Source organism: Apteryx mantelli, chromosome 3 (assembly GCF_036417845.1).
Source record: "Apteryx mantelli isolate bAptMan1 chromosome 3, bAptMan1.hap1, whole genome shotgun sequence".
NCBI lineage: Eukaryota > Metazoa > Chordata > Aves > Apterygiformes > Apterygidae > Apteryx > Apteryx mantelli.
The window spans coordinates 29,044,481-29,071,825 of NC_089980.1; the positions used below are offsets into that span (position 1 = coordinate 29,044,481).

The 27,345-nt window shown below is 40.1% G+C and overlaps 2 protein-coding genes and 1 long non-coding RNA gene across 7 annotated transcripts in view; 1 reads left to right on the forward strand and 2 right to left on the reverse strand.

The window, feature by feature from the left end:
- The window catches only part of PSME4 (proteasome activator subunit 4), a 75,916-nt gene extending 68,255 nt beyond the window's left edge, over nt 1-7,661 (reverse strand). The window contains exon 1 of the mRNA XM_067293001.1: nt 7,489-7,661. Within this exon, the coding sequence (XP_067149102.1) occupies nt 7,489-7,661 (173 nt within the window). The remainder of the gene's footprint in view (nt 1-7,488) is intronic.
- An 831-nt stretch (nt 7,662-8,492) lies between these two features.
- LOC106490402 (uncharacterized) lies at nt 8,493-13,236 on the reverse strand. 2 transcript variants are annotated; one of them, XR_001293599.2, is made up of 4 exons: nt 13,191-13,236; nt 10,668-10,772; nt 9,839-10,003; nt 8,493-8,509 (listed from the first exon to the last, which is right to left on the reverse strand). It is a non-coding gene; the product is annotated as an uncharacterized lncRNA (long non-coding RNA). The 2 variants fall into 2 exon arrangements; XR_010883866.1 differs by lacking the exon at nt 8,493-8,509 and having other exon boundaries at nt 9,754-10,003.
- An 11,778-nt stretch (nt 13,237-25,014) lies between these two features.
- Nucleotides 25,015-27,345, forward strand: part of ACYP2 (acylphosphatase 2) — a 69,352-nt gene continuing 67,021 nt past the window's right edge. For 2 of the 4 annotated variants that reach the window (XM_067293004.1, XM_013949918.2), the window contains exons 1-2: nt 25,361-25,545; nt 25,776-25,792. In XM_067293004.1, the coding sequence (XP_067149105.1) occupies nt 25,440-25,545; nt 25,776-25,792 (123 nt within the window). In that variant the 5' untranslated portion in view covers nt 25,361-25,439. Of the gene's footprint in view, nt 25,240-25,360; nt 25,546-25,775; nt 25,793-27,345 lie in introns of those variants that run through there. The other 2 variants (XM_067293006.1, XM_067293007.1) reach the window with 2 other exon arrangements.

A 27,345-nucleotide genomic window follows, 5' to 3' on the forward strand; every position in this document is an offset into this window, starting at 1 on the left:
ACAAGCCAGGAGGACAGACATTTAACATACCTATAAAGTGCAAACCTTAAAGAATGAGTAAGTGTTAGCAGGTGACATTTCTATTTTGCATTAGCCTCTCTCAAACTACGATTTGTGCTAAGTTTCTTCTAAAGGGAAACAGGATTTTAATTAAAGCTGATTTAGTGGATCTAAAACCAATTTTAAAATCTTAAATAAAAATGGAAGTGTGCTAAATGGAGATATCTATCAAAAACCTGGTTTGTGTTTAGACAGATGAGGCAAAGGAAACATCACCTTCAATAAATAATCAGAAATAACACAGATAGTCTGCTGTCTCCCAAGATTCTGCAATTAGCATAACACAGTGCTCACACCAGATACCACAGAAACAAGGGTATCATTCTTTCAACTCAGTTACTCCTCTCAAAATGTACTAGCTATTAAGTTTAATATTTTCTGTATCTCCATATAATTATTCCCCTTATAAAAGCAAGAACTGTTACAAGCAGCATTATTATACTCTTATCTTGTCCTTTTCAGCTGGTGCACTTCAGGGAGGAAATAGGACACAATTCAGAAGTTAATAAAAAAAAAGTGCTTCAAGTACAGTCCAAATTTGACAGCTTGCAGTAAGACTGACCAGTTTATTTAGAAACTGCGCTTGGCTGGTGGCATGCTCCACTGTTATCCCTCATAGGTACTATTATAAGAAAACATAGTTCTATTAGAATTAACTTTGGAAGAAGTACATGCTGTATTCAAGTTTAGATGTAGAAAAGGAATACATTGTAACTGAAAATAACCTGCTCCAACAAAACCTATATAAGATTCCAGTGCAGAATTTTACATGTTGCACTACTCACCTGGAAAGTCCACTTTCCCTTCTTACTACTGCTCCAACTATTCTGACAGGTTCACGAGAAACATTACTAACATGCTGTCCTCTAAGTAGCTGTTTGACAAAATATATAACTCCTATAAAATAATTTTCAGAGAAACCTATTGACTGTTTTTATAAAGATTTCATGCAGGTTGGATTGATTTGTTGCTAAACAAACACTAGTGGAGCATCAAGGCTTATTCTGGTAACATGAAAAATGTCAGATCTCACACTACTTTCTGGTATGAGGAACAGCCTGTATTTCAGAACCCTACACTGGGGTCAGAATGTGAAAAGGTAAGGAAAGAAATAAGTCTCTGAAGGACTCCTCCTTTCAAGTGACAGAAAACAGAGGTTGGGTAATTTTAAATAAGGCAAACATTAGCAGTTAGTGGTCTAACAACCAAATCAAAAAATTAACCATCTTGATTCCCGAATCTGATTTCTGAAATTGACTCCTTAGGTATCACTGAGGAATTTAGTTTGATGCATCTATTTTACTTTTGAATGCTTCGCTCATCTGTAAACTTTTACTCTTCACAGAACTGCCACTGCCACTACTCCTCATCTGCCACCTTTTACTCCACCAGAACTGCCAGAAGTGACTACTTGAGAAACAAAGTTCAGATTCCTTAATAAAACATGTTTATGTGAAGGGTATTTCACATAGTGCGGCAACAGCACATTGGATTTGGACTCAACTACATGACCACTTTTCCACCCCCCAACTTCCCCATGCCTCATCACTAGCTTTCAGACAAAACTAGAAACACTTCTTTTCACTTTGCTTTTCCTGTTGGATTTTGCATTTGACAGGCAGTACTTTCACTAACACTCATTTCAAATACAGAATGAAGCAAATAAAATACAGGCTAACCCCTTCTCCTACCACAAGAATCTAAATAATGTTGATTGGCCACAAACTCTATCTGCCTATAGAATGACCATCAGCAGTTGAACCCCTATACTTCTTACATACATAAAAGCCACTGAAGCTGAATATGGAGGGAAAAAAAAATCCTAAAAAACACACACAACTCAGAAAACAACAGGTGACATTTGATTTTGTGAGGGCTAACAAAAGTATACAACTTAATTGTATTTATTTAATGGCAATATTATACCTCCCAAAAGCACATATTGCTCACATACTGTTTTGGAAGGACCCAAAGCAAAAGTCTGGAAACTTGTACAAGATAGATGGGGTACTAATAATCAGGCCAACATAGAGAACTAATAAATGGCACAAGTAAGAGGAAGAGCTATTCCCAGACTTTCAAAGGAAAGGCCTTGAAAAGAATCTACTAGACTTAAACAAATCGGAGGCATTTTATGTAAGACAAGAGTTGGCCATCCAGAGTCCTACCATGAAAAGCAATAGGAGCTGTCAGACAGCGTCATTTCCCTTAGTCTTCACTTACTTTTTATTAAAAGGGGAAGACAGTGTTTGATGTCATGACCAAACTTTAAAGGAGCTCTCCTACAAGAGTGTTTGTACCTTTCATGACTTTAAGTGCTCGGGAAGGAAGACCCCAGCTACACAGTGAGAGCAGCATATTTTACTATGGAACAGAGGGTTCTGAAAACACCTTCAACTTCCATTTCATTATCCCTCAGTCATGTAAGTCACATACACTTGCACATGCATCTCCTCTCTCACAAAATTAAGTATAAAGCAACCAAAAAGAGCAGCTTCATTTCTTCATGCAGGATTTAAAAAGAAGCCTTAAAAAATAAGAATTAGTTAGAACTACAAAGAAACAGCGTGCAAGAGACGCAACATAACTAGTTATAACAAAACAGAAAGTGATTGGATGGTTACCTTCCTTGACACTTGCTAACAGCAGTTCTATTACACCAAATGCCATTTAACTAAGAAAGGGTACAAGTACAGAGAAATGTATTGAGCACAAATATGTCACTATGCCCAGGAAGTAGAACTAGATGTCAGATTGCTCCCATTTTTACAGCTTCTTTATGTAAACGGACAAGGAACATCAGATTCTAAAATCTTCAGTTATTTGCCTTAATCCAGCCGTGCATTAAGAGAAGACAAACAGAAAATAATTATTCCTAACAAAGAGTTAATCCCACTTTCCTCAAAATTAAATGAGCAAAACCCTAGCAGAAAGGAACTTCTGATATTTTCAGAGGATTGCCCAGTTCCCCCTCGCATAGAACAAAACATCATGACTACTAAAGAAAAAGAATACAGGAAGAATTTCATCAATCCTGCAGGATACCTAGGAGCTGATCACATGTATGCATGATCACCATATAAACGGTGGCTCTTCAGTATATATATATATATAAAAAAAAAAAAGTAGTATGAATTGGGTTTATTCTTCCTCAGCATCACCTCCTGCTTTCGGAAGAATGCCTTTTCAAAAAAACGTAATTCATTTCTAAAACTAAATTGCTGGAAAACAATAAGTAAGACTCCTTATATGAAGGTAAGTAATACTATATTAAGATGCTACTTGAAATCTTAATTCCACTACCATTTTCAGTCCTCCTTTAAGAAATCCATCAAAGGTTTTATAAGCTCTCAACCTCTACCAGTCAACTGCAAAAAGCATAAATAAATAAATGGTGCTTAATTGTACTGCTCCACTGGGTTTTGATTTGGAGTTCAGCTAGATGCAAAAAATACTAATTAGAAGTGAATATCCTGTTTGCATCTCCATCATTTTTATGCTCAGTACGGTGTCTCTGGAGACACAAAAAAAATTAAAACCAAAAACCTGATTCCCTTACTGTAAAAGCACCGAGTATACCAAACTTTCACTCCACAATTACAATAGGCCTATTTTTAGGAAATGTACTATCATATGACATGAACATCCTAAATTGCCCTAGAAAGTTGGCTGTTGTGCTACAGTTGAAAATTGTCTTCACTTACTCACTTACGAAACTGAATAGAGCGCTCTCCTAAATTCCTAGCAATCTAATTTAATTTTCCAGCATACAAGAAAGGATTATCATCTGTCCAAAACTAATATCCAGAAAAACCCAAACAAAACTATGCTCAAACTATTTAAATCCCATATATGTATATAGTATACCCCCCCCCCCGGTGTATCCAGATAGAAATTTTATGTTTTTCTTATAAGGATAGGAAGGACTGGAAGTAAATAAAAGATGCCTAATGCAATAGCGATTGAAACACTTCAGAGAAGTTTTGTTGACAGGTTTTATCTTCATTGTAATTTTCTGTGTCCAGCAATTCAAAACAGTTGAGCTACATTTTTTCATACCTCACAGTAAACTTAAGTATCATTCTGTAAGAAGTCTCTATCCCTGACACAAAATAACACCGTCAGGAATAGAACCTGTGTCCCTCAACTCCAAAAATTCAACCCTTATCTTTTGAAGCAGAAAGTGCAGAAAGGCCCTCATGTATTCTCTTGGCTTCATCAAACAATCAACTGTATGTACTGTAATCATTAAATGCTCTTATTATACTAATGCTCATTTAGAAGCTAAGCTCTAAAAATATCTATGCTCAAAATTTCTATGAAAAAATGTAGAAAAGTGACAAATGAAACAGCTGTCTATGTTTGAGGTAGGGGAACATAAAACAATATGATGCAAGTCCATTTATGCAAATGACTGATGCAACTAAAGTGCTGTGTCCCCCCACACACACTGTAGCAAGCTATACAACCAAGATGCAGTCTTACGCTACCACAACAGGATTAGTGTTTCACAAGGTACAGATTTTACTGGCCAAAGTTGGAGGAGTCTTGGGGTACTAAAGACAGGACTTCTGAAGAACACAATTACAGATTTAAATTGTAATTCTCCAAGCAAGCAGTTTTACTTGTATAAGAAATCCTACTAAGTCCTAAGTTTCTTAAGTAACTGCACTATTCCTGTTTTTGAAGAAGAGAAAGTTCTCTCACCACACACTGTACACGCATTCCAACCAACGATGCCATTTACGTCACTGAAAATTACGCACACAAGGACAATTATGCAAATTACCTGACAGACATTACATCTAATAAATCTTAGTTTTAGTCTTCTTTCCCCACTCAATTCATGACATCAGACAGCTGAAACAGCTGCATTTAAGACAACTATATGTAATTCATGTTCTCAGCTGCTGCCCTACAAGAAATACAAGATCTTATTAGGTTCAGCTGTCATCATGAAATAGTAACTGGTACAAAAATTTTTAAATTCAAAAAAGTGTTTTGAGTTTTCACTTTCATTCCTCATACCTCTGGAGTCTATGCACAGCTGCATAAAGTTTCAGTGGACCTGAGGAGGTAGAGCTATACAGGCATATAATCTGTGTGTGACTTTTTTTTTTTCTTTTTTCAAAAAACACTCATTCATATGTTTGTGTATGTTACATTGACTGTCTGTATTAACGTTTTTATCTGTACAAGAAACAGATTCAAAACATGTCAGCCTTGATTCTGATTTATAACTTACTTCACAGAACGTTATGAGAATACTTACTGGCTTTTATAATTCGAACATTTGTAATAAAACTAGGCAGAGATCTTATGAAGATTCTGACCATTTTCTGGTCAAATGTGTAATTTATTATAGCTGACTAGCAAGAAAAAAGGGATAAAGTTGATAGGGATATGAACTACTCACTAAGAACAGACAACAAAGCTTGATTTTACTGTCATTATGTCATAATTTGACTTAGGCATGACAAATCAGAACATCATATTCTATTTTGGAAGTATTTCATCTAGGCCTAAACTTTTATTGAAATATTTTATCCCACAAAACTATTTTGCCAAATTAAACTGAGGAAGCAAAATATCTCCAACGTTAACTATATCAGTTTATTTTTAAGCCAGCCCCACAGTTTTCTTCCCTGCCTACATCCAAACATATTCAGTCTTACTGCCACAAAGAATTACTATAATATGCCACAAAGAAATCTTGGGACGAACAGGCATCAGACAAGTTGCAAAACACAGCAAATTCAAAGGGTAGGTGGAAAACCACAAATTAGAGCCTCCTGCCCTTCTTGTGATTCATAAAGTAGCATAGCAGCAGTTCTCAACAGGCTAAATTCACTGCCCTGAAGCCTAAACTGGTAACAGAAATTGCAGTTTACAGAATGACTAGTAGGTTAATTGTAATCTATACCTGCACATTTTAAAACCACTTAACTGCAGGAGTTACCCTATCTAAGGTAGATCTTTCTCTTATTAAGAACTACTACAATTTATTTCAGCTTGATTAGCATATGAAGTTCTGCCAAAAGTCCAAAGACAACAGGCATCACTGTAAACAGTGTGAGCTAGCAGATGGCTAGGAGGGGGAAAAAAAAAAAACCACCAGTACTGAACTGGGTCCAAGCAGGTTCAGACTGTCTCATAATGCAAACATGTGAGTCATTTCGCAACCATCAATGTAATTCTATCTAAGAATGCTTCTTGGCAAACATAAGGTCACTTACATTTCACTGCATGTATACCAACCAGATTTTTGACTGCCAGATATATATTAAATTCCCAGTTAATACTTAAAAAAAAAAAATCCTACTTTATATAAGAAGTAAAATTGTAAGTGAAGATCTCAGTTCTACCAAATGCTAGTATTCTGTCATTTCTAGCACATAGAAAACACCAATTATGAAGGCACACAGAGCATTCATCAAAAAGAAGGTATTCACATAAATAGGGTGTACTGATTGAAGCTACAGCAGTCACTTGTCATATGACACCATTTTTAGTGCCAGACTGGCCAGAATAATGCATGTTAAGAAAAAAAATGGGTACGTATGTTTTGTAAAATTCACTAAGAGAATTCTACACTCTGCTCGGTGCTACTGTATGAAAACACTGTGTTTTGAATCTGTATAAAAAACACCTTGTCAGCACTCACACCGGAGCCAACATAAACTGCACCTTGCCACAGCACAGGCAAGATATCGAGGTTTTTTTTCTTTAAACTAAGGCACCAATTTTGTTAACACAGCAGCAAAGCCAGAATTTAATCTTTCCAGCGCTGAACTAACAAAAGCACATATAGCCTGTTTTGAGAAAGACCTCACGTTTCTACCGCAAAAGTTGCGAATAGAGATAGTATCTTCCACAACTTGCTTAAAAAGGCAAGAGAAGAAACAGGTGATCAAGCATGCATTTAAAAAGAAAACAGCTCGATTCACAGAAGCGAGAAAGCTTCTGAGACGACAGATGAGCGCTTGGAAACGAAACCACCTTTGTCCCGATTTCCTATTTCGGAGCGCTCCGCGGCCTTGTGCAAGAGGCCGGCTGACCCCGCCTCGCTCCGACCCGGAGGCCGGGCAGCGACCAGCGCACGCAGCGCGGCGGAGCCCCCCCGCGCCCCGTCGGCAGCGGCCGACGGCAGCCGCCCCGCTCCCGGCGCAGCGGCGCGCGGAGCAGCCGTTAGGAAACCAACCGGCTCCGGCCGAGCGCCCGCCCGGCCCCCAGGCGTCTGCCTGTCCCCGCCGCCGCCGGGCGGGCATGAGTCACCCCGGCTTCGCCTCCCGCGGCCCGGCAGCGCCCGCAGGCCCCGCTCCGCGGCGCTCTGAGCCCCGCGCGGAGCACCGTTATAAACGGCCCGAGACAACGGTCGCCGGCCTCCCTCTGCCGCGGCGCCGGCCCAGCCGCTGGCCCCGCACTCACGTGGAGAGCTTCCGGGTCCAGAAGAGCCCCCCGGGCCACAGCTCCTGCAGCTGCACGGCCCGCGCCAGGTTGCCTTTGATCTGAGCGAGGAAGCGCGTCGCCTCGGCCTCCAGGCAGCCCCCGTACGGCAGCAGCTTGTTGTACACGATCTCCTTCTGCGGCGCCGCCGCCATGGCCGGCGCTGCGCTGCGCCGCGCCGCTGCGGGCCGGTCGCGGCCGGTCCCGTCCCGCTCCGGCCCGGCGCCCCGGCGAGTCGCCCAGCGGCGCCCGGTGACGACACAGCAGAGGGAACGACCGCCGCCCCGCGCCGCCGAAGCCACTTCCGGCGCGGGGAGCGGAAGGCGGCCGCGCGCGGAAAGGTGTCCCCGAGCGAAGGCGGGGGAGCGCCGCTGCCGGCCGGGCCCCGCCCCCTGCAGCGGCGTGTGGGGGCGGGGCGCCCGCCCCGCGCGCAGCCTCGCGCGGCCGGCCGGGGCGTTAACGGCCGTGCGCAACGGCGGTTCCGCCGTGCTCGGCGCGGGACCGTGCGCCTCGCTACCAGCCGCGCTGAAGCGCTCGTGCCGGCGCTGAGGGGGGCTGGGCGCGGGGGGGAGGGGGAGGCCGTTCAGTGAATCATCTGGCAGCCTGATGTTACGTTTTAATTTCCACGACGCCAAAAGCGTCGCTTCGGGGACAAACCTAGAATTAACGGGAACAAAGCCAGATCCGCTGGTGCTTTGTAACGTTTTATTTGTACTGCCCTTTAGTTGCCTTAAGCAGCATCAGTATTCGAGAGGTGCTGCCGGATGATATTCCGGGAACCTACTTGGGCCAGCGAGCCTGGTTAGCGGCTGTTTTCCTGTGTCAGTAGCAGTGGCACAGCAGTTGGGTAAGTTAGCTTGTTCTGGGCACACCTTCACTTACCAGCCGCACCCCATGCTTCAGTCAGCCTCTGAAAGTTGTGCCGAGTGGTAGCTCTATCTCCTAATCCTGTCGAATAGGGACAGATGAGATATCCAAATAACCTTTGGCAGACTCAGGAGAACTGGGGGAAAAGGGATGCCTGTAGTCAAGATACTGTCCTTCTAGGCACCTAAATAAACAAAATGATTTTGCGGAAATGCTGTAACTCCTACCCAAGTTTAGAATTCACTTTTTGTGGCTTTGTGGTTTATTAAAGAGCCCTTTTGTAAAGCTGCTCTGATCCAAACATAAAGGTCATAATAGAAACATTCATCTTCCAACTGTCCTAAATTGTACAAGCTCAGAAGAGAACTGGATGCTGGTTGTTCCCAAAAGTATTTATTTTAATTAAAATTGGGTATCCAGATCCATTATATTAGCAGTTGTGAGCTAAGTGCGTGCTCCATTACTGATAATAAACTGTATAAACCGCGTAAACCTCTTCCTCACTGGGGCTGGGGTTTTCATAGATGGCAGAGTACCTTGGAGACTGGTATTGACAGCCTTTAAGAATCTGCGTATAAACTGCTGAGACTGTCAATACCTACAGCCTGACAGTGAGGGAATCAGGGAGTCTTCTACAGGTCTGAAGCCATCAGAGCACAGTGCAGATGATTAAAGGGATTTTACGCTTAGATTTGCGTAGTAGCAGAAAGTCGTTTCTACTGCCTTGCCTTCTCGTTAGTTCATTAGTACTAAAAGAGCACATGTAAAATGTGGAATGAGGATGGACTTCTTCACTGGAGATAATCAGTTACAGAGTTTAGTAGCAGATTCTGTAACTGTCTATTAAAGATGTTTATTTGAAATAATAATGCTAGTCAGTAAAGCGGAGCTCAGCAGTGCCTGGTCCTGCCATTGACTTCTGTGGGTGTAGGATAAAGCCTGTGATGGATATATGATAATAGTACTGATAGCTGTTATCTCCAGCTGTCTCCTAAATATAATTGTTAATTGAATTTCCCTCAAGAATTACATCGTGACTACACAACAGCTGCAAGCTGATTAGATTTAAAGCTGCTGACAAGGGCAAATCCTGTTTTCTGATCTTTATACTCAGATAAGCTCTGCTTAACATTTTTTTTTTAAATGGCTAACTAAATGCTGAAACATTTTATAACAAGAAGGAAAGCAACAGAAAACCTAAGTAAGATAAGCAAAGGCCATGATGCTCAGATATTCCCAAGGCATTTTCCTGCAGAAAATATTTATACTATATCCTTATATGACTTCTGTTTCAGACATTATTTTTATTATCAATGCAGAGGACATGGACTCATGTTATATTCAGTACACTTGTGTATGAAGAGTGACACTACTTTGATTTACAGGGGTCAAATAATAATCAGTACTATAATGTTCTTTTGGAGAAAAGTAATAGTAAATCAGCATTATATAAACATGGTTTTACCAGAGGCCTAAAGGAGACTCTATGCTGCTCCATAGCTCTCCCATCAAGAATTTTGCCTGTAACATGGTGGTGGTGGTAACTTGGTGGTAACTTGGTGGTAACATGGTGGTAACTTGGTGGTGGTCAAACTTCTATGTGGACACCTACATCTTGTTTATTATTTTGCTGATGAAAACAGGAATAAACAAAAGTGTATCTGAACACCATGAAATGAATAGTTTTATCATAAATTTAGATAAGAGTAAATGGTTTAAGTGGCTCAGAAGCTGAAATAAAAAAAGAAATCCATGGTTAAGTGGAAATATCTATGGAATAGTCTAAATGTGCCTTGAACCTAAGAAATCTGAAATTACTTCTTTTCTAACATTTACGGGCACTTCTTTTTTCCTACTCAGTTGTGATAGTGGATTGTCCAAACAGCAGTTTCCAATGTGGGAAAGTGTTCAGTATATTTGAAGAATGACAGAGTTTTTTTAGACTTGGAAGGAAAAAAAAAAATCAAAGTTATAGTCCGATTTTCTGAAATTGAAATTGGCAGATATGTTAGGAACTTCAAAGCTGCATTCTGTTGCTTCATATCTATATTATCACAGAAAAAAACTAGTACTGTAGATATTCAGGGAAAGTCTGAATATCTAAACTGCAGTTTCTGCCCTTTTGGGCCTGAGTTAAAACTGCAGCTTGATTTTTCACGCTTTTCTAAGTATTTTGCAATTTGAATAAGCATTCCCAGCCTGAGGGAGCTCATTTTATCTGAAGCAGCAGACCTCCACATCTGACTGTTGTACCTCAGACATGCAAGTGCCTTCCACCAGAATTAAGCACTTACCTTTCAGGAAAGAATGTGCAAAGTCAACCAGGTCAACACATTAAAAAATCATCATGCTAAATAATCTGATCCTCTCATTCTCAGAAATCTTCTTGTTTTCAGAATCTGAAATGAGGAAAAAAGTGATTCTGAGTCCATTTGTAATTACAATACTAAGCATATAAATAGTACTTGCAATTGCAAACTATTTTCTGTATATTAATTTACTAATTACATTTATTATTATTTTTTAAAAATAACCATTTTCTCTGGTATGCTAACATTCTGCTATTTAAAAGGACAAAATGATGCATTTTACAGATACATTTTGCCAAGTGAGTTAAAAATAAATTTGTTCTTCAAGTCTGCAATATGTTTTGGCTGTAGCAGTGTGTAAAAGCACATTTGGTTCCCGAGTCATATGATCAAGGACTAGCTTTCACAACAAGGAATCTGTCTGTGCTGCTTGCATCAGTAGCTTTTTCCTCTCTTATTAAGTAGGAGGAATATGAATTGAGAGCAAACTAAATATGGTTGCCACCTGTTGTTTTTGGCATTAAATCTTGAGAATTGATGAATCCAAGTTAAGTGTTGTAGTTGTGAAAAAATACAGTCTTTCCATTCATGAGAAATTTCAAATGTTAACAGTGGCTTATGTCAAGTTGCACGTTGTTCACACATTCCCTTGTTGGATGGCTTGCTGCCTTAGGTCAGCTAACACCAGCACTGTCATCAGTATTTAGGAAACTTGTCACTCAACCTGAACTGTGGTTTCTACTATCTCAGCTCTCAAGCAACTACTTTTCCTACATGGACATTTTGTTTAGTGACCCATCTGTCCTTTCTGACCTAAGTTAAAAGTGGAATTTGGTGAGTGGCAAACTTCTGTATGTTTTGCAATTTGGAAAATAACACTCAATCCAACAGGAGGCTCACATTACCTATATCATATATGTCCTGGTCTGTGACCCCCATATCTCAGAGAGCCCCACTACAAAATAAATAAATTGCTTTCTTCTTTGAAAGAGAAGCATCCTGAGACTTATTCTCATCCCAGTGTGTCTCAATCAGTTTGTCACCCAAAGCAGGTGGTGAAAGACTCCAAAGACACTGAAGAAACTGGTGCCATGTTGCCCACCAACTTTCAGGCAAGATGGAAGTAACTTACTTTCTCCAGGAAGAAGCATCTGTAATTATTGTCTGCAAATCTTTACCCTAACGAGGGCATTTTCATTGCAAGGAGCTGCTCCCTTCTTTCATGATGGAGACTTGAGAAGAAGTTTTAATTACTGCCTACTCTGGAAGCGTTTGCTCCCCTGCCTCAGGGAAACTGAGTTGTTCCAAGGATTTAAAGGTAGTAGCAGTTCTTTGGCTGGTGTAAACACTAAAGAGCAGTAATTACAGCTGTTCCTCTCCCCTCCTGCCCCGGGGAACTGAACTGCCCCGTTACTACTTTCTTGAGAAACAATGAGCAAGATGGCAGTAAGATTAGTCAGTCTAACTAATCTCTTGAAGTGTGTGAATGCAATTAAAATCCTTAGTTTTAAGTCAAAGAAACAAAAGCATTGATTTGAAAAACAACACATTTATGCTGGTTTGTAGCTAGAAAATTACATCTCGAGATAGAAGTGACCTCTTGCGCTTTATTTAAAAAAAATCTGAGAAACACTGCTATATCCAAATATGGGAAAATTTTTCATGAGCCAAAGACTTTAACAAACTTAGAAATACAGTTACTGCATAAACTTCTATTTTACAGAGCATTTATCTATTTCGAGGATGGGGGCAGAAGGTGATTACAGCTTGTGAATGAGGTGCCAAGGAACTTCAGCTTCCTGCATAGTATGGCAGAAAAACACTGTCTTCTGGAGAGTGATTCAGAGTAGCTAATTTTAGGTGTCTAAAGTAAGGCTGTCTAAAGACTCGATTATGTGTTTTCAGTGGGGGAAGGCGGGGGGGGGGAGGGCATTCAATATGACCTAAAGCATGTGCACTCTACGCTGATGCAGTTCTGTTTGTATAATGCCTGTTTAGGTACACATGTTCTAACGTAAGGGGAACTTTTCTCAGTTAGCTTATTATGTTTGGGAAGAAATTTGAGCAGAAATAAAACGGCACTCAGTAATGGGTTGAAGTGTTAATATGGGCCTCTAGACCTGCATAATTTGCACAACGTTTCCTACATGGTAGGCTGACAGACTATATGCAGCATTGCACTTCACATTCTTGGTGGTTCTGGTTATGAGAGTTTTAGGGATTAAATTTAACCTCAGTTATATCAGTTCACAAGATATTATTTGGCCTCCTCTCTTTCACAGCTAAAATTAGTGGGTTATTGTTTTTACAAAGACAGTCACTGTTCATACAAAGCCAGGACCAAACTCCTCCCTGAAGAGATTCTACTGAGATAAATTAATTTATAGCAAATTATTTTCTCTCTCCACCTTCTGGATTTATTTGCTTTAGGTGTCTTATTGGCTACGATTTGGAAGGGAAAATTGTCTCAAATCCACACATGAGAATCTGGCTTTGATAGTCTGTTACCTTTACATATCTGAAGTTCCTGGAGATATCCCTGGAAATTGTTGTGCCTGCAGGGAGAAAAAAATAATAGACTTGAGCCTACTGCTCATTTCTTTCCAAATTACTCATAGCTATTTGTAATAAATAAAGAATAATTCCTCTGATATGAAATAAATGCAGTCAACTTTGGTGAAAGAGGTGTTACATTATTTTTAGTCATAAGTCAGACACATGGATTTTTATGTTTGACCCCCTTGCCAAACAGAAACCAACCGCAGAAGAGCATGTGATGACAGCAGTCTTGCAAAGGTCAATTCTAGGGATTCTGCTGTTCTAGGAAATCCAGGAAACACAGTCCCCTTACAGCCTTCAGTGACTTGCACAGAAATTGCTCATTATGTATTTTGCTGTTTCATACAGCTACTCTTTGTTTGACAGAAAGAATTGTGGCAGGCCTTACCCTAAGGGTTTGACTAACTCTGATGTTACTTTCTCCCTGTGGTAGATGCATTTGTTTCATCCTCACCTGCAGTTCTCAATTCTTTGGTTTGTCTATTTGTCTGTCTCCTTCCAGTTGCCAGTTATAGGACTCCCTGATTTATCAAAATCAGGTTGTCAAAATGCCAGTTATATACAACCTTTCTGGCAGAGAAGTATCTGGTAACTTTGAAATGGGATCAAATTGTGAAATGTTAACTTGCATTTGATAGTACCCTACTTCAGGAATAGTCCCATTGACTTCAGTGGGGTATCACATACAGCAGGGTGCTTATTAGCATTTTTAAAAAGCATTCAAAGTACATTTTGATATCACTGATGAACTGAACCAGCAAACAGGTAGTGTTCATCTTAAAATACCTGTAGTCTCCAGGAGTATTACGCCTTTTGAATTAGATATTAGCTCAAAATATTGTCTTGCATATTTCCAGTTAGGAAAAGAAATTAGCAATGTGTGCTAACTACTAGGTCTATTAAAAAAAAAAAAAGTATGAAGTCTGTTTCCCCAACTTAGGATAAATCAAATAACAGGCAAAAATCTTCATTCAGATTTTCAAACTTGTTTCAACCAGCATTCAGCCCTAATAATTGTTATGTGTTTTCCAGGGCAATGGCTCCAGTGTTTGTTCAGGCTTTTTCACTCTTTCTCTGCTTGTTTGCTCATTCTTCCAAGTTATGGATCAGAGATACTTAAATATTTATGAATTATGGAAGAGAGGCAAGCACACTTAAACATTCCCTTAAGCAACCAATCATTTCTCTCCTGCTAAAGAAATATTTATAATTTGCTTCTGGCTGCATGGCTTTATGCATTAAATCTGCATGGGAGGCTTTCTGGCACATTGCTAAAGAAGCAGCTTGTCTCATGGGGTATTATGGAGACATCCAGCAGATTAACAAACCTTAAGGGGGATCACGTGAAACAAGCTCAGAGCTATCTAGCATTCATGTGGCCTAATGTGGTGAGTTGTTTATGCTTATATCCTAGTAACATGGGGATAATAAGTACAGTTGTGTCAGGGGCATGATTATGAGAATGTAGGTCCTGCTGACTAAAACTGGGATTCAAGGAATGGTAAATTGGTGTTTTTTTATTATTGTGTCACATGTCCTGTTAAGAATTCAAGGTGAAACAATGACTGTAAATTAAAGCTTCATAACAATCTTGGAAATGTTGTAACTATCAGAGGGGCAGTTTAGTATAGAAGGAATGTTCTAATTAAGGAAAACAATTGGATTTTAAATTCAGAGAAGCCTCAGGGAGAAGGAAAAGTCATATTTGCCACATTTGTATATTGTAACTTAAGAGGCTAAACCCAATGGAAAACTGAACCATATTTAGTATAAACCCAGAAGCTGCCCTTCTGCTGGGCAAAGTACCAAGAACTGGAGGAAGGAACTAAGGAGTGACTGAGAGAAGGGGAATCTGTCTTGAACAAAAAAAGCTGAGAAGACATAAACTCAAAAGAGAGCTCTCTGGGACAATAGAGTAGGCTTTACCTGATATTCCTCAGGCACATAGTGATAGGACAATCTACAATGCTCAGGGGTTTTCTTTTGCAGTAGCATTGCAATGGATGAATGCAGAATCTGATTCATGCTTTCTTGGCATTGCCAAATACACTCTAAAATCATATAATCATGCCATGAATTTATCTACAGACCCAAAGGGCTGATGAGACGTGGTTGGAAAATTCCAGCTCTATTTGTAAGGGATTGATCACCTGCATCTGAAACTGGAGCTGCAGGAGGACTGACAAGCTCTGAAATTAGAAGAAATTGGCTCAGAGTCACCCTGATTATCCCTGGCAAGTGAACACCTGAAAAGCAGACATTTTGAAATGGGAAGTGGATGAATGGGAATTTGGAGTTGTTCAAAGGTGCCAGAGGTGTCACCAAATAGGGGTCACTTCCAGATCCCAAAAGAGTAGAGATGGGACAGAATGAATGCATAACCATTGTTTCTTAAGGAAAGAACTGTTACTTTTATCAGCTTACTCTTACTCTTACCAGTACAAAGTCCTGCATCAGAGAATTATGAATAAAAAACAAAAGGATCATCTGAAACCATCTGAGGTTTCATATATTACAATATAGACAGTATCTATGGACTTATTGCCGCTCATGCTTTCTTCCTTTTTATTTTAGCAAGATGGACATATGAACAGATTTTTGTTGTTACACTAATTTTCCATTTCCATTTTCTAGTAGAAATACTAATTCGTATGTACCAATTTAAGGAGGCAGTAGTATGGGAATTTAAAGTAAAGGTAAAGTAAATGTTTGGAACAAACTATTCTGTTTTCCAGAGAATAAATGTTTGAACTAAAATGACAAAATGACAATATGTATTGCTAATTTTAAGAAGCTATTCCAACCCCTCCATCACCACCAGTTTTTGGCCATCACAGGTTCTCAGATATCTCTGTAATAATACCAGATAGCTCATTTTATGTTTTCCAGGATGAATTATAATCTAAGATTTTGAAATTATCTGTGAAGAACTAAAGCTATAATCAATTCAGCAAGACTTGATTGAAATACTTGATGACATAGGCTGCACTAACACGTTTCAAGATTCTGAAATACTAATTAGGGCTTCTCATTGTTGCTTTTGAGAAGAAATAGTGGGCTAATGCAGTTAATGAGAATGAATCAAATAATAGCTTCACAGTACTGCAAAATGTAAGAGCTGTCAACCCACCTCCCTTATAAACTATTCCTTTACCAACCCACACTCTTTTTTGCTTTTAGACCTTTTATAGATCCCCAAATCCTCCACGCAGTTTGACATCATTGTTCTAGTGGCTGTGGGAAGGGTAATTTTTAAATTTCCCATATTCCAATGGGAATAAAGAGCTAACTGCTTTAAACAACTGTATCTCCTCCTCCTCAGTGTGTTGCATAAGAAGAGATAATATAACCACTAGCAAAATCTCAGCCAATGTTTTTCCCAAGCTTTAATGCATTTCCTGTGGATGGATATTTCACAAATCAAACATCACATAAATCTCCATCTGCTTTGCTATCAAGCTGTCAGGCTGAGACTTCTAATGAGCTGGGTCTAAACATATGAGGTGGCCTTGGCTCCAGTTCTTCTCCTAGCCCCATCATCCTTTCCCACCTTATCTCTGGAACCCACTGAGGTCTCCACTAAAACCTGAGGAAACATGACTTTTCAAATTATTGATCAATAAAATAAGTAAAATATAGAGAGCATGAAGACAATGCAAAAAGAATAGCTTGCTAGGTTGGGGAATTTTAACCTTCTGTTTGTGTGCAGAATAGACTGTTTCCTGAATAATGTTCCTTTTACACGTTTGTTAGTTTAGGATCTAATCTAATTTGTAAATAAAGTTCCTAAGCCTTAGGTTCACAAAATTAAATCATTATTAGTGTTAAATTGTTCTTTTGTTCACAAACTGCTTATAAAGTCAAGTTATACTTTCTTTCTGTGATGAAATTATACTTGGTGAATTTAAATCCTTGCAGGCATTATAGCAGGTAAGTTTGTGTTGAATCATGCTGAGACTTCTTTGATCCATCACTCCAGCACAGGATTGAAAGACTTGACCTCTTCTGATTCTTATGCTATAGAGCTCAATTACATAACCTTAACAGTCACATTTTTGTTTGAGATGGATCTTTTGCTGACGGATAGACCCGTTCACATTCTCATGTTTTATTTAATGACTCCTTATGAGATAAGAGAACTTTCAAATGATGATGCAAGTCTTCAGGGCTGATATCTTCATATTAGGCATTCATTTTTATCTAGGGTTTTAGTTCCTTATTATATTTTCAGATTAAAATTTTTCACTATTAATAACCAGAATTGATTTACCTGAAGGTTCTTTCTTTTCATATAGCAGTGCAAATACTTCTAAGCTTAATTTAGACTGAAAAATCTGAACTCAATTTTGATGTGGTTTTCTTAGTGGAGGTTTAGTGATTTATTGCCTTAGATCTTTATGTGGAGGAGCATTAAGCAAACTAAGGGTTATAACCCAACTAGTAACGTGGCAATGATTAAAAAAAAAAGGTTCAAACTGGGCTGAAGTTTATTTTCATTGAATATTCATATTTATATGAGGTCAAACAAAATTATCAAGCTGTGAGTGGGATCACAGAAAAAAAAAAGAAATTTGGGAATTACTACTTTAACTTACAAAAGAAAAGCTGATTTCAGAGAAAATCACAGTTTATAGATCTTCATGCCTTAGACAGAATCAGGATGTATTGAATGAGGGACTTAAAACAAAAATTCTTTCATGTAATTTGCTGCACAAAACCATAGCTGTTGTATATCCAGACTCTTACAATAACTGTTTGAAAAAAACACAAAATAAAACAAAATCTACAAAATATATTCTAGCCACAGTAAAATAATTTGTTCACAATTTTTTATCTGTCACCATATAACTTCTGTGTTACTTTCTGTGAGCAGTCCATGATTTTAGACCACGAGAGGGACAAATTTAGGTCCCATCCGCACAAAGTTTGGCTGCAGTCCCGTAATCTGATCTGTGTACACATGACCTTTCATATGCACAGTGCTCCACTTGCTTAAGTGGGCCTCTGCACAGGTGTATGGGTCCTCCCACACAGATCAGATTGCTGGATTTGGGCCTTTGCAATATAAATGGATCAGGAGACAACTGTTGTAATCAGGTCATCTGACTGTGTTATGGGTATATGGTAGATTCATCTATAATGTATTTTATCAGTCAACAACCAAGCAAATATTTTATCAATTGTTATTTTCATCCTTGCCTTCAACAATCCTTCATTTTTATTTTTCCAGAGGGGTAGCCAAATTCTCTTCAACGTTCCTCCTTTCAACCATTTTATTAGAAATTTTCTCTAGGTAACACAGTAATAATTGCAATATAACTATCTAGGTAGACCATCCTCAAAGATTTTATAAAATATGTATGCTTGTATTTCAAGTTTTGCAGTTTTACAATACAAAGTAATTTTTTGTTTCTGACACAGTTAAAAAAAAAACCAACAGAAAGCTTCCACCTATGCTTGTTGTATTTCAATGTGAGATTTTATTTTTGCCAAGCATGACTTTGTTTTCTGGCTTGTTAATTTACATTCAGATGCTCTTTCTTGACAGAATACCCCTTTCTACAGGGTGCTCAGACTCTACAGGCCTGGAGGAAGACAGCAGAAAGGAGAAGGAGGGTTTGCAAGTCAAGAGCCTTTCTTTTTCCTAATGCAGCAAATTTCAGCAAATTCCATTAACTCAGCATCAGAGTTTAAGCTTTTGCTCAAGCGTGGTTTTCCTTTCAGATAACAGCACTACTATCCTGGGAACTGTGCTGCTGAAGATTAAAATAGGCAAGGGTATATGAAACCTAAATCTTTACTTCAATTTACACTTTTACATCAATTGAACTTGATTTTTACTTTCCTCAGAACAAGCTGACTCATGGCTACTAGGAATGGTATTCCTTAAATCCTTAGGTGCTAGGAACACTTCTTCGTCTTGTGCTAATGCTTAAGGATTAAAAATTATTTTGCATATTTTCAACATTTTTCTTCAGTAGTTCCTGCTACAAACCATTGTTTTACATATTATAAAGAATAAGGCAGAATAAGGCTCTTTGAGAATCCCACTGTTGGTCTGCCTTGTTCTTCAGGCTTCTATATCTTGTCTTTAGTATGTAAGAGAAGATCTCTTCCACCAGGAGAAGACCGCTGCTGATAGACAGCAAGCCATTTAGCTGGTGATCTGCAGAAAGGGGAAAAATGGGAGGAAGTTAGGCCGTCTCTTATTTCATAATTGTACAAAGAAGCCTCAGAAATCTTTTGATATATTTAGATATGATGTAAGTAGTGAATGCAAAACAAAGACCCTGAAGAATCTTGCACAATTTTGAAGGAAAATCTGCAAAGCTGAAAGCTCTATTGATCTTGTTCAGAAATGAAGTCACGAGAGTGATTGCCAGGGCAGTAATTTGTGAGGAGAAAATGTGATAAGAGAACAAGGGAGAGAAAAGAGGAAGACCACTGACAGAGGGAGGAAGTTTATTGTTTTGCTCGAAGAAGTAAACACAGGAAGGGCAGGGTGTTCTTTTTAAAAAGTGGAAAATAGGTAGGCTGTAAGCATTGGATTTGACAGAAGAAAGACAGGCAAAATCAGAAGCTAGAAAGAACAAACTGAAATTACATAGTTTCTAGTCTTCCTTCTGGATATTCAGTATTTCCCTGGGGAACAGCACTGAATAGGGAACAGGCACAGTAGCTTCTTTTAACCAGAGCCTTTGATAACCCTTGGGAAATCACTCATCAAAATCAATACAGTTGGGGGCAGTTCGTAAGTGAGTCCAATTTAGTCTTTGGTTCAGATAAACAGAATGATGAAATAGCTGCACAGGTATTAAGAATTCTAGAGAAAATGTATAGCTAAAGACATCAGCCACAGAGCCGATAGCTGAAAGAGGGGAGAACGCCAAAGAACAGTCAGGAATAATAGCTTGTAGATTGTGTAAGAAACTCTTCAAAAAGATAGCAAGATAGCAAGATAGCAGTAATTCAATCATGGACAGATCTGAGAAGGAACCATATTAAATAGAAATGATGTGGAAAATGGTGAATAGCAGAATTAATTGAAAAAACAGAGGTTGAAGGATAAATTCTGGCAGCAAGGTAGGAGGCTGTGTGGCTGATGGGACATTAGTGTGAAAGCCAAAGAAAGTAATTTTTGGAGTGGAAGATGTCAAGTAGATTTGGTAGTGTGACATCATGGCCATATAGGAAGCAAAAAGAAGTCCGATAGAGTGAACTCAGAGGAAGAGAACACAGCAAAGAAGGGAAGGTTGGGAGTCACTGCCCTTTGTGTGCTACCTCTTGCTAGAAGCCTTAAAATGGGCATTCCATGAAAGAAAGGTTTTTAATGGTTTTCCACCTATTCTGTGCTGGAAATAAACAGGATAAATAACAAAGCTGCAACTTTCAGAATAATTCTATTCAGTCAATTAAAATGAAAGCTATATAAATATGAAGATTCTTTTATCACAATTTTATTGATGATGTTCAGTGTCAAGGCCCTAAGGGCACTAATAAGTCCTAATTGCCCTGACCAGCCTCACCTGGGACATCCACCCACCCACCCACCCTCCCTCTATGCCTTGGCCCAAGAGCTCCATTTAAGCTCAGGGGCAGGCACACACTCTTCCCCTGGATTAAGTCATAGGTTTACCTACCTCTATCCTTGTTTCTTGGATGCATCTTGGACCTATGTTGTAGTCTCATCTCCTGCCTAGCCTTCCTGATGGATCCTGGCCCTGGTTTGTCCCCTGCAGTGCCTTGGGCTGTGGATGGACCCTGCTACCAGTGCCTGGCTCTGCCCCCTGCTCAGGTACTGTGGGACTGCACCCCGTTGGTGCCGTGGTCACCCTCAGCTCCTTGCTTCTCCTTCTGGGCAGCAGCCCCTGCTTGCACTGCTCCCTGATACTTGGTTACAATGGCACCGTTGCAAGGTACTGATGTTTTCCAGTAATGATATTCTCAAAAATACTTTATCCTTTCTTTTATTCTATGGTTAAAAACAAGACAGTAGGAGATCCTTACAGCACTTGGGGCAAGTACTGGGAGGAATCTTTATAAGCTTAGTGCTCAGAGTAGAGATGGGTGACTTAGTGGTAAAACTAGCCCTACCTATGACAGAAATTTCCTTCCAACACAAAAAGCTCCTCAAACACTTCATGTAGATGAGATGTCAATGTAAAAACAACTTTTTGAAAACTTTTTTGCAGAAGTACAATTGTCCTTCTAGTCCATCTCATAGGTTACTCTAATCGGGAATCGGTGAAGCAGGGCCAAGAATGGGACAAGTCATTTGTGAATCATGCTCCTGCTGAGTTCTCCCAAAGTTATGAAACTAATGCAATATAAACTACTCCTTCAAAGTGGACTATTTCTCTCATTTCTTTAAGCTCTCTAAAAATCAGGCTTGTAAGTGCTGTTCCATTATATTCGTAGTTAAACAACTGTTGTTTGGCTCCTGCTTCAAAAAAGAGTAACAAATCTGGCAGCTGTTGATTATAAATAAAGTAATTCCCCCCCCTTACCCCCCATTCAAAATTCCAATACATTCATAGTATTATGACAATGAAAAGCACTGTTGGCTGAAAGTTGACAGTATAGAGAAAAACCTGACAATAGTTTGAAGGGAGGTGCTACAAAACTTGCAAGTACAATATTAATGCTTCCAGATGGAAGTGCTTATGTATAAGAGAAGGTTTGGGGGGGGGGGGGCAGAGCGTGCCTGATCTGCCATAAAATTGTTATGGTAGACAACACAAAAGTTGTTCATCTGTGCTAGAAAGTTGATAAGACCAGTAGACATCAGCCCAGAGAAACTGTAAATTTTATCTCTGAATGCACTGAAAATCTTTCTTACTCAAGATCAAGTCTCTAGAGGGGCTTCTCCCATTCTCCCCTGACACAAATTTATTTGTAAACACCACACTATCAAGACAACCATATCCCTCAACATCTTCTGTTATTCCTGACATGTATTTACCACTGGTTTTGTATTCCTTTTCTTTCCCGTTTCCTGCTTTTAGCCTTATCTTCCCTGTATGAACTATTTTGAGGAGAAATACTCTGTCTGCATATATAAAATGAGAGAATAAATTTTCTACAAACCTTAATTTAAAAATTTTACATTTTAAAGCTTTAAGCAACTAATTAGATCAGCTGTCAAGTAAAGCAGCTTCCCAGGCAGCTCTCAGGAAAAAGGAGCCTGTCTGTACAAACTTATGTTGCAATGTACAGTTCTAGCTAGATGACAGCATGCTGGGAATGAAAGTCAAACTGTGTAACAGAAGTGAGAATACAAATAAACATGAAAATTTTTTCTGAAAAAGACATACAGGAATGGAAGCTGGCTAACATGGACTTGAATTAACAAGGATATGTAGTGATCAGAAAGGAAAACTTGCAGTAAAATTAAAATTCCTATGTAGAAATAGGAGATGAATCTTAAAAGTACCTGCTCTGAGCATAGCAAAGGCCTGGGAAAATCAGCAATATAATGCTCATCACTTGGATTCACTACAGCCTGGGATTTCTCATGGATAGGTATTAAATGTGATGGTTGCTTTGTCTTAGTAATAAAATGGTCACCCTTATCTACTGAGTAGCAAACTTAATCCAATGCCTGGTAATCACTAAATTCAGTGGCAGCAGTATGAGAGTCACTGTACTTCATCTCCAGACAGATCTACAGAAGTTATGGAAGAACATGTTCTGTTCATCCTAATGTTAATTGGAGGAAGTTTTGATAATCATTGACATTCCTCTGCAGGAGGATCAAGGAATATATCTTATGCCTTAACAGATGCAGGTGCATGTGGGTTTTTTTTAGAACTGGCTACAGCTTTAGGAAACACAACCAGGTGATTCTTTTTAGGCCAACATCACTACCCTAGAGCAAACAGCTGAAAGAGGGGAAATAAAATTCAGAACTTCATTGGTTTCATACAGACTGCCTACATTTCTAGATAATATATGCTAAGGTTCTCTTGCTATTTAGAGTATATTTGAATACAGCATGATCACTCACACTGACTACTTGGACTCTAAAAAAAAAAAAAAAATAAAGGGTCTCATGGTATCATCTTGCAGAGTTCTTCAATCTTTGCAAGATGTCTCTAATATTCTTTGTCATGAAGTAATGAGGAATTCAGGCTCATCTAGGGAAAGAGAGGAAAGATGCGCAAATCCAAAAACCTTAAACTGACTTCTGAAAAAGACAACAGCAGTGGGAGGACAGCTGATCAGAATACCTCTGTGAGCCAGGAGGTTCTCAAGGCCAATGACTGACAGGAATGGATTCTCATCCAGAGAATGAACCAGTGGAAATAAGAGGACACCTGAGTCTTATCAAGAAAACTCATTGAAAGGTCAAAGTTTCTCTCAACATGAGAAAGGCTGCCATCACTAGTACTGGAATCTGCAGATATTGAGGTATAATCTGTGCCAAAACAAACTCTGGTTTCAAGGCTTGAGTTGCAATGCTTTATACTGTAAATAGGCTGTTATTGTGAATTTTTGTGACCTGTCTTGCTCTTCATTGCTGATAGATGGCAGCAAATGACAAAAGATTTTCAGACTATACTACTTTCTGCTCCTCTCTGCTGTAGAATTTTCCTCTTTTAAAACAAAATGGTGCTACACTAGCAAAATGTATGACCCTTGTAAAAGATGAGGATGCAGTTTAACATGTCATATACTTTAAGCAAATGATATAACTTTGTCCATTGTGTTCCCATTCTCCAAAATACTGAAAAATTTCTGGTTCTATCTGAATATTTATTCTGCACTGAATCTAATTGTAGCTTCTCTAGTTACTTGATGTGTCACAGGAAAGCTCTCTTCTTTCTACATTTTGATCTATTTTTTTTTTTAACTTCCCTCTAAGTCTTGAGATTCAAACATATAAACAACTCCTTTGGGTTATGCTGCATCGCTGCTAGGAGAAGAAGAAAATTATGTTAATGGCTCCTTATTAGGCAAATAACTGTTGCTTTGATATTTATTGTAAAGACAATAAAGTCAGCCCATCACTCTATATCTTAGTAAGAGAAGGCCGTGTTAATCTTCTAAAGAAGGTTTGTTGAACTTTTTCAATATAGAATTTGGCCTAAAGAGACTTTTTTTTTTAAGGATGTTACACTGTGAAGGTTTGTTTGTGTGAGGTAAGGGTCTTCCTTCTCTCCAAGCCCTGCTGCTCCAGCTGAGCAGCCCGGCTCCTTGCTGGCTTCGCTGTACACCCTGGCGCAGGAGGGGGCCATAGAAATGAGCTTTTAAAGCCTGGGGTGAAAGCTGAAGCGATGGTCTCAAAGAACAAAGGTGACAAGTCAGTCACGTAGGCCTCTCTCCCTGATGAAGCCAAGGTAAATTTTGTATTCCAGTGGTATGTTTAGCCCTCTAATAGTTGATTCTCTATCTTATCAGCCAAAATCACCTCGGTTCGGGCACTTTTACTGCAAGTATATTTTTTTAACTTTCAGGAATTCTTAAAAAAAAAAAAAAAAAAAGCTGGTGTCAGTTACCTGCGTGAGCAGCTCTAGCAGGGTAATTCAGTTGCGTGTATGTGCCTACTGCATGGGGCTTGACCTCCTTCAGGCCTTTGCTCTCTCAGCAGCTCACTTCCAGATCCGCTGCCACCGAACCCCGCCGGGCTGCAGGGGTGCCGGGTTTGAGGTTCTCTTAGTTCTGGGGGGGCCGGGGAAGGGCCGCGGCCTTTCCCCCTCAGCCCCGCGCCTCCCGCGGAGGGGGCCGGAGGGCGCTTGCGGGGGGGGGGGTGTCCTCTCCCCCCCCCCCCCCCCCACCGCTGGGCGGGTGCGGGGTCGGTTTGGGCCACGGCGTAGGCGAGCGGCCGCCTTCGCGGAAAGCTTGAGCCTCGCGCGCTGCCGTCCGCACCCCGCTCGGCCGCGGCCCGGAGAGCAGCGCGGTAGCGGCCCCCCCGCCCCAGCCGCCGCCATGTCCGGCCTGGCGAGGGCCCCCGGCGCGCTCAAGTCGGTGGACTACGAGGTGTTCGGCCGCGTGCAAGGTGAGCGCGCGCCGGCTGCGCCCGCGGGCTGTTGCGGCGCCGCCGGGGCGCGCATGCGCGCGCGGGCGTGGCGGTGGGGGGCGGCGGCCGTTGCGGGCCGTTGCGGGCCGTTGCGGGCAGCGGGGCCGGCGCGGCGCGGCCTGCCGGTGCCCGAAGGGGCCGCGAGCGCTTTCCGCTGCCCGCCGTGGCCACCCGCGGTGATGGCGGGAGGCGGAGTGCCCACGCCCCGGGTTGCGGCAGGGCAGCCAAGAGGAAATTCAGCCCCGGGAAATTCCCCAGCGCAGCCTCCTCGCCCGAGCGACAGGGGCAAGCGCCCGCTGCGTTAATGGCGGTCATGGCTTGTCGGGGGGAGGCTCGCGAGCAGGTGGTGCCCGGTTCTGTGGAGTCCTCCAGGCGTTAAAGCGTGACAGCCTTTCTCTCAAATTTCCCTGGGAAACGACCACAGTAGTTTACCTGTCTGCAGTTTAGTGTATGTTTGCATTTAGTAAAATTTTGCCAGCTTATTTTAACGTCTCTTTCTTTGGTTTCTTTCCTAGGTGTTTGTTTCAGAATGGTAAGGCAACGTGCGATTTTCCGCCTCTGCTTTGCAGTATAGTATTTCCAGTGCTAAAAATATGGCAGCTGGGCTTTGCAATACAAACCCATGCAGTTGACACTTTCAGTTCTATGCTAGTTAAGTATTGCATGTATATTTAAAAGAGAATTAATATTTCTTTTATATTATTATTACATTAAAATGTATTTTAAAAAGTATATTCATATAAATGTTTCTTTATATTTGTGTAGAATCTAAAGAGTGTGTTTGGCTTACTGTTGATGCAGCAGTCATGAGCATTATAACATGTTGGTCTTTGGAAAGGTTAATTCTGAAGGTCTTGATATAGCTTCTGAAGCCAAGTATTTCCAGTTTGATTTTTTTAATAGCAATTAAAATGCAGTACTAGTATTTAAGGAAGCTTATAACGTTTCACTGTAACCATGTGATACAAAAATTTAGTCTTTGCAACTCCTATCCTTCTCCACCAGTTTTGAACATCCAGCAGGGAGCTTTGCAATGTACAGAAGCCCCAGAAACAAGAGGCCTCATTCCAAAAACAACTAGCAATAGTTCTTTCTGAAAGTAGTGGCCCATGCTTAATATTAAATCTAAAAGTTGTTATGCATAGTTTATATATATTGTGAAATTGCTCAAAATGGAAATAGATAAAGGATTAGAATGTAATGTGTCTTGGATTTAATTATCCTCTACCAAGGGAAAAGTGTACGTCTACACATTATTTGGTGGGCAGGTGCAAGCTTGCTCTGCCTGTGTTTTGAGCTGACCTGAAGCCATGAGAACACACATCACAGCGCCAGTCCTAACCTGTTTCCCAGTAGGTCTTATTAGTTTATCGGCTGTGTTCCCATACTTTTGGTCAGCTTAGGAGGGCAGAAGTTGCTCATAATCAGCTTGAAAAATACTCTTCATTGGTAGTAGCACCTTTTTATACGCTAGACTACCCAAAATTTTATATGGGATTTCTTTTGAAATGTGGTCATATTGACCTGAAGATTGGCTGCTGGTATTTAAAAAAGTATCTAAAGAGGCTGATACTACAGTGTACGCTTCTAGTATCTGTATATATTTTGGGTGTTACTGTACACAGTGTAAAACATTTGGTGGCTATTTCTTACACAATTATACTAAAAGCTCTATGAAAGCTTATTGTTACAGCCGTCAGTCTGATTACACTCTGTAATTCAGTGTAAGAACATGGACAGTATAGTCTTATACCTCATTACTAAACATACAAGAAGAAGCAAAATGGAGGAAATACCTTTAATATGTATAAATGCGATGCCTATGTAAAGGCAGCGTACTACGTATTGGCTAATAATGGTAAATTTTTTTTGTCCTTCATGGAACAAAACTTCGATGGATTTCTGAAAAACAGGCTTTCTGTTCCCGACTGTTTCAGTTTTGAGGCACATATTGTTAAAACTATGCATATATTTCATATGTATATGAACGACAGAAAATACGAACAATTTAAAAAGATCAATGTACTTGGAAGTTCCTGTCTTCACTGCAAGAACTGAGAAACTGAATAACTGAGAAAGTTAGCG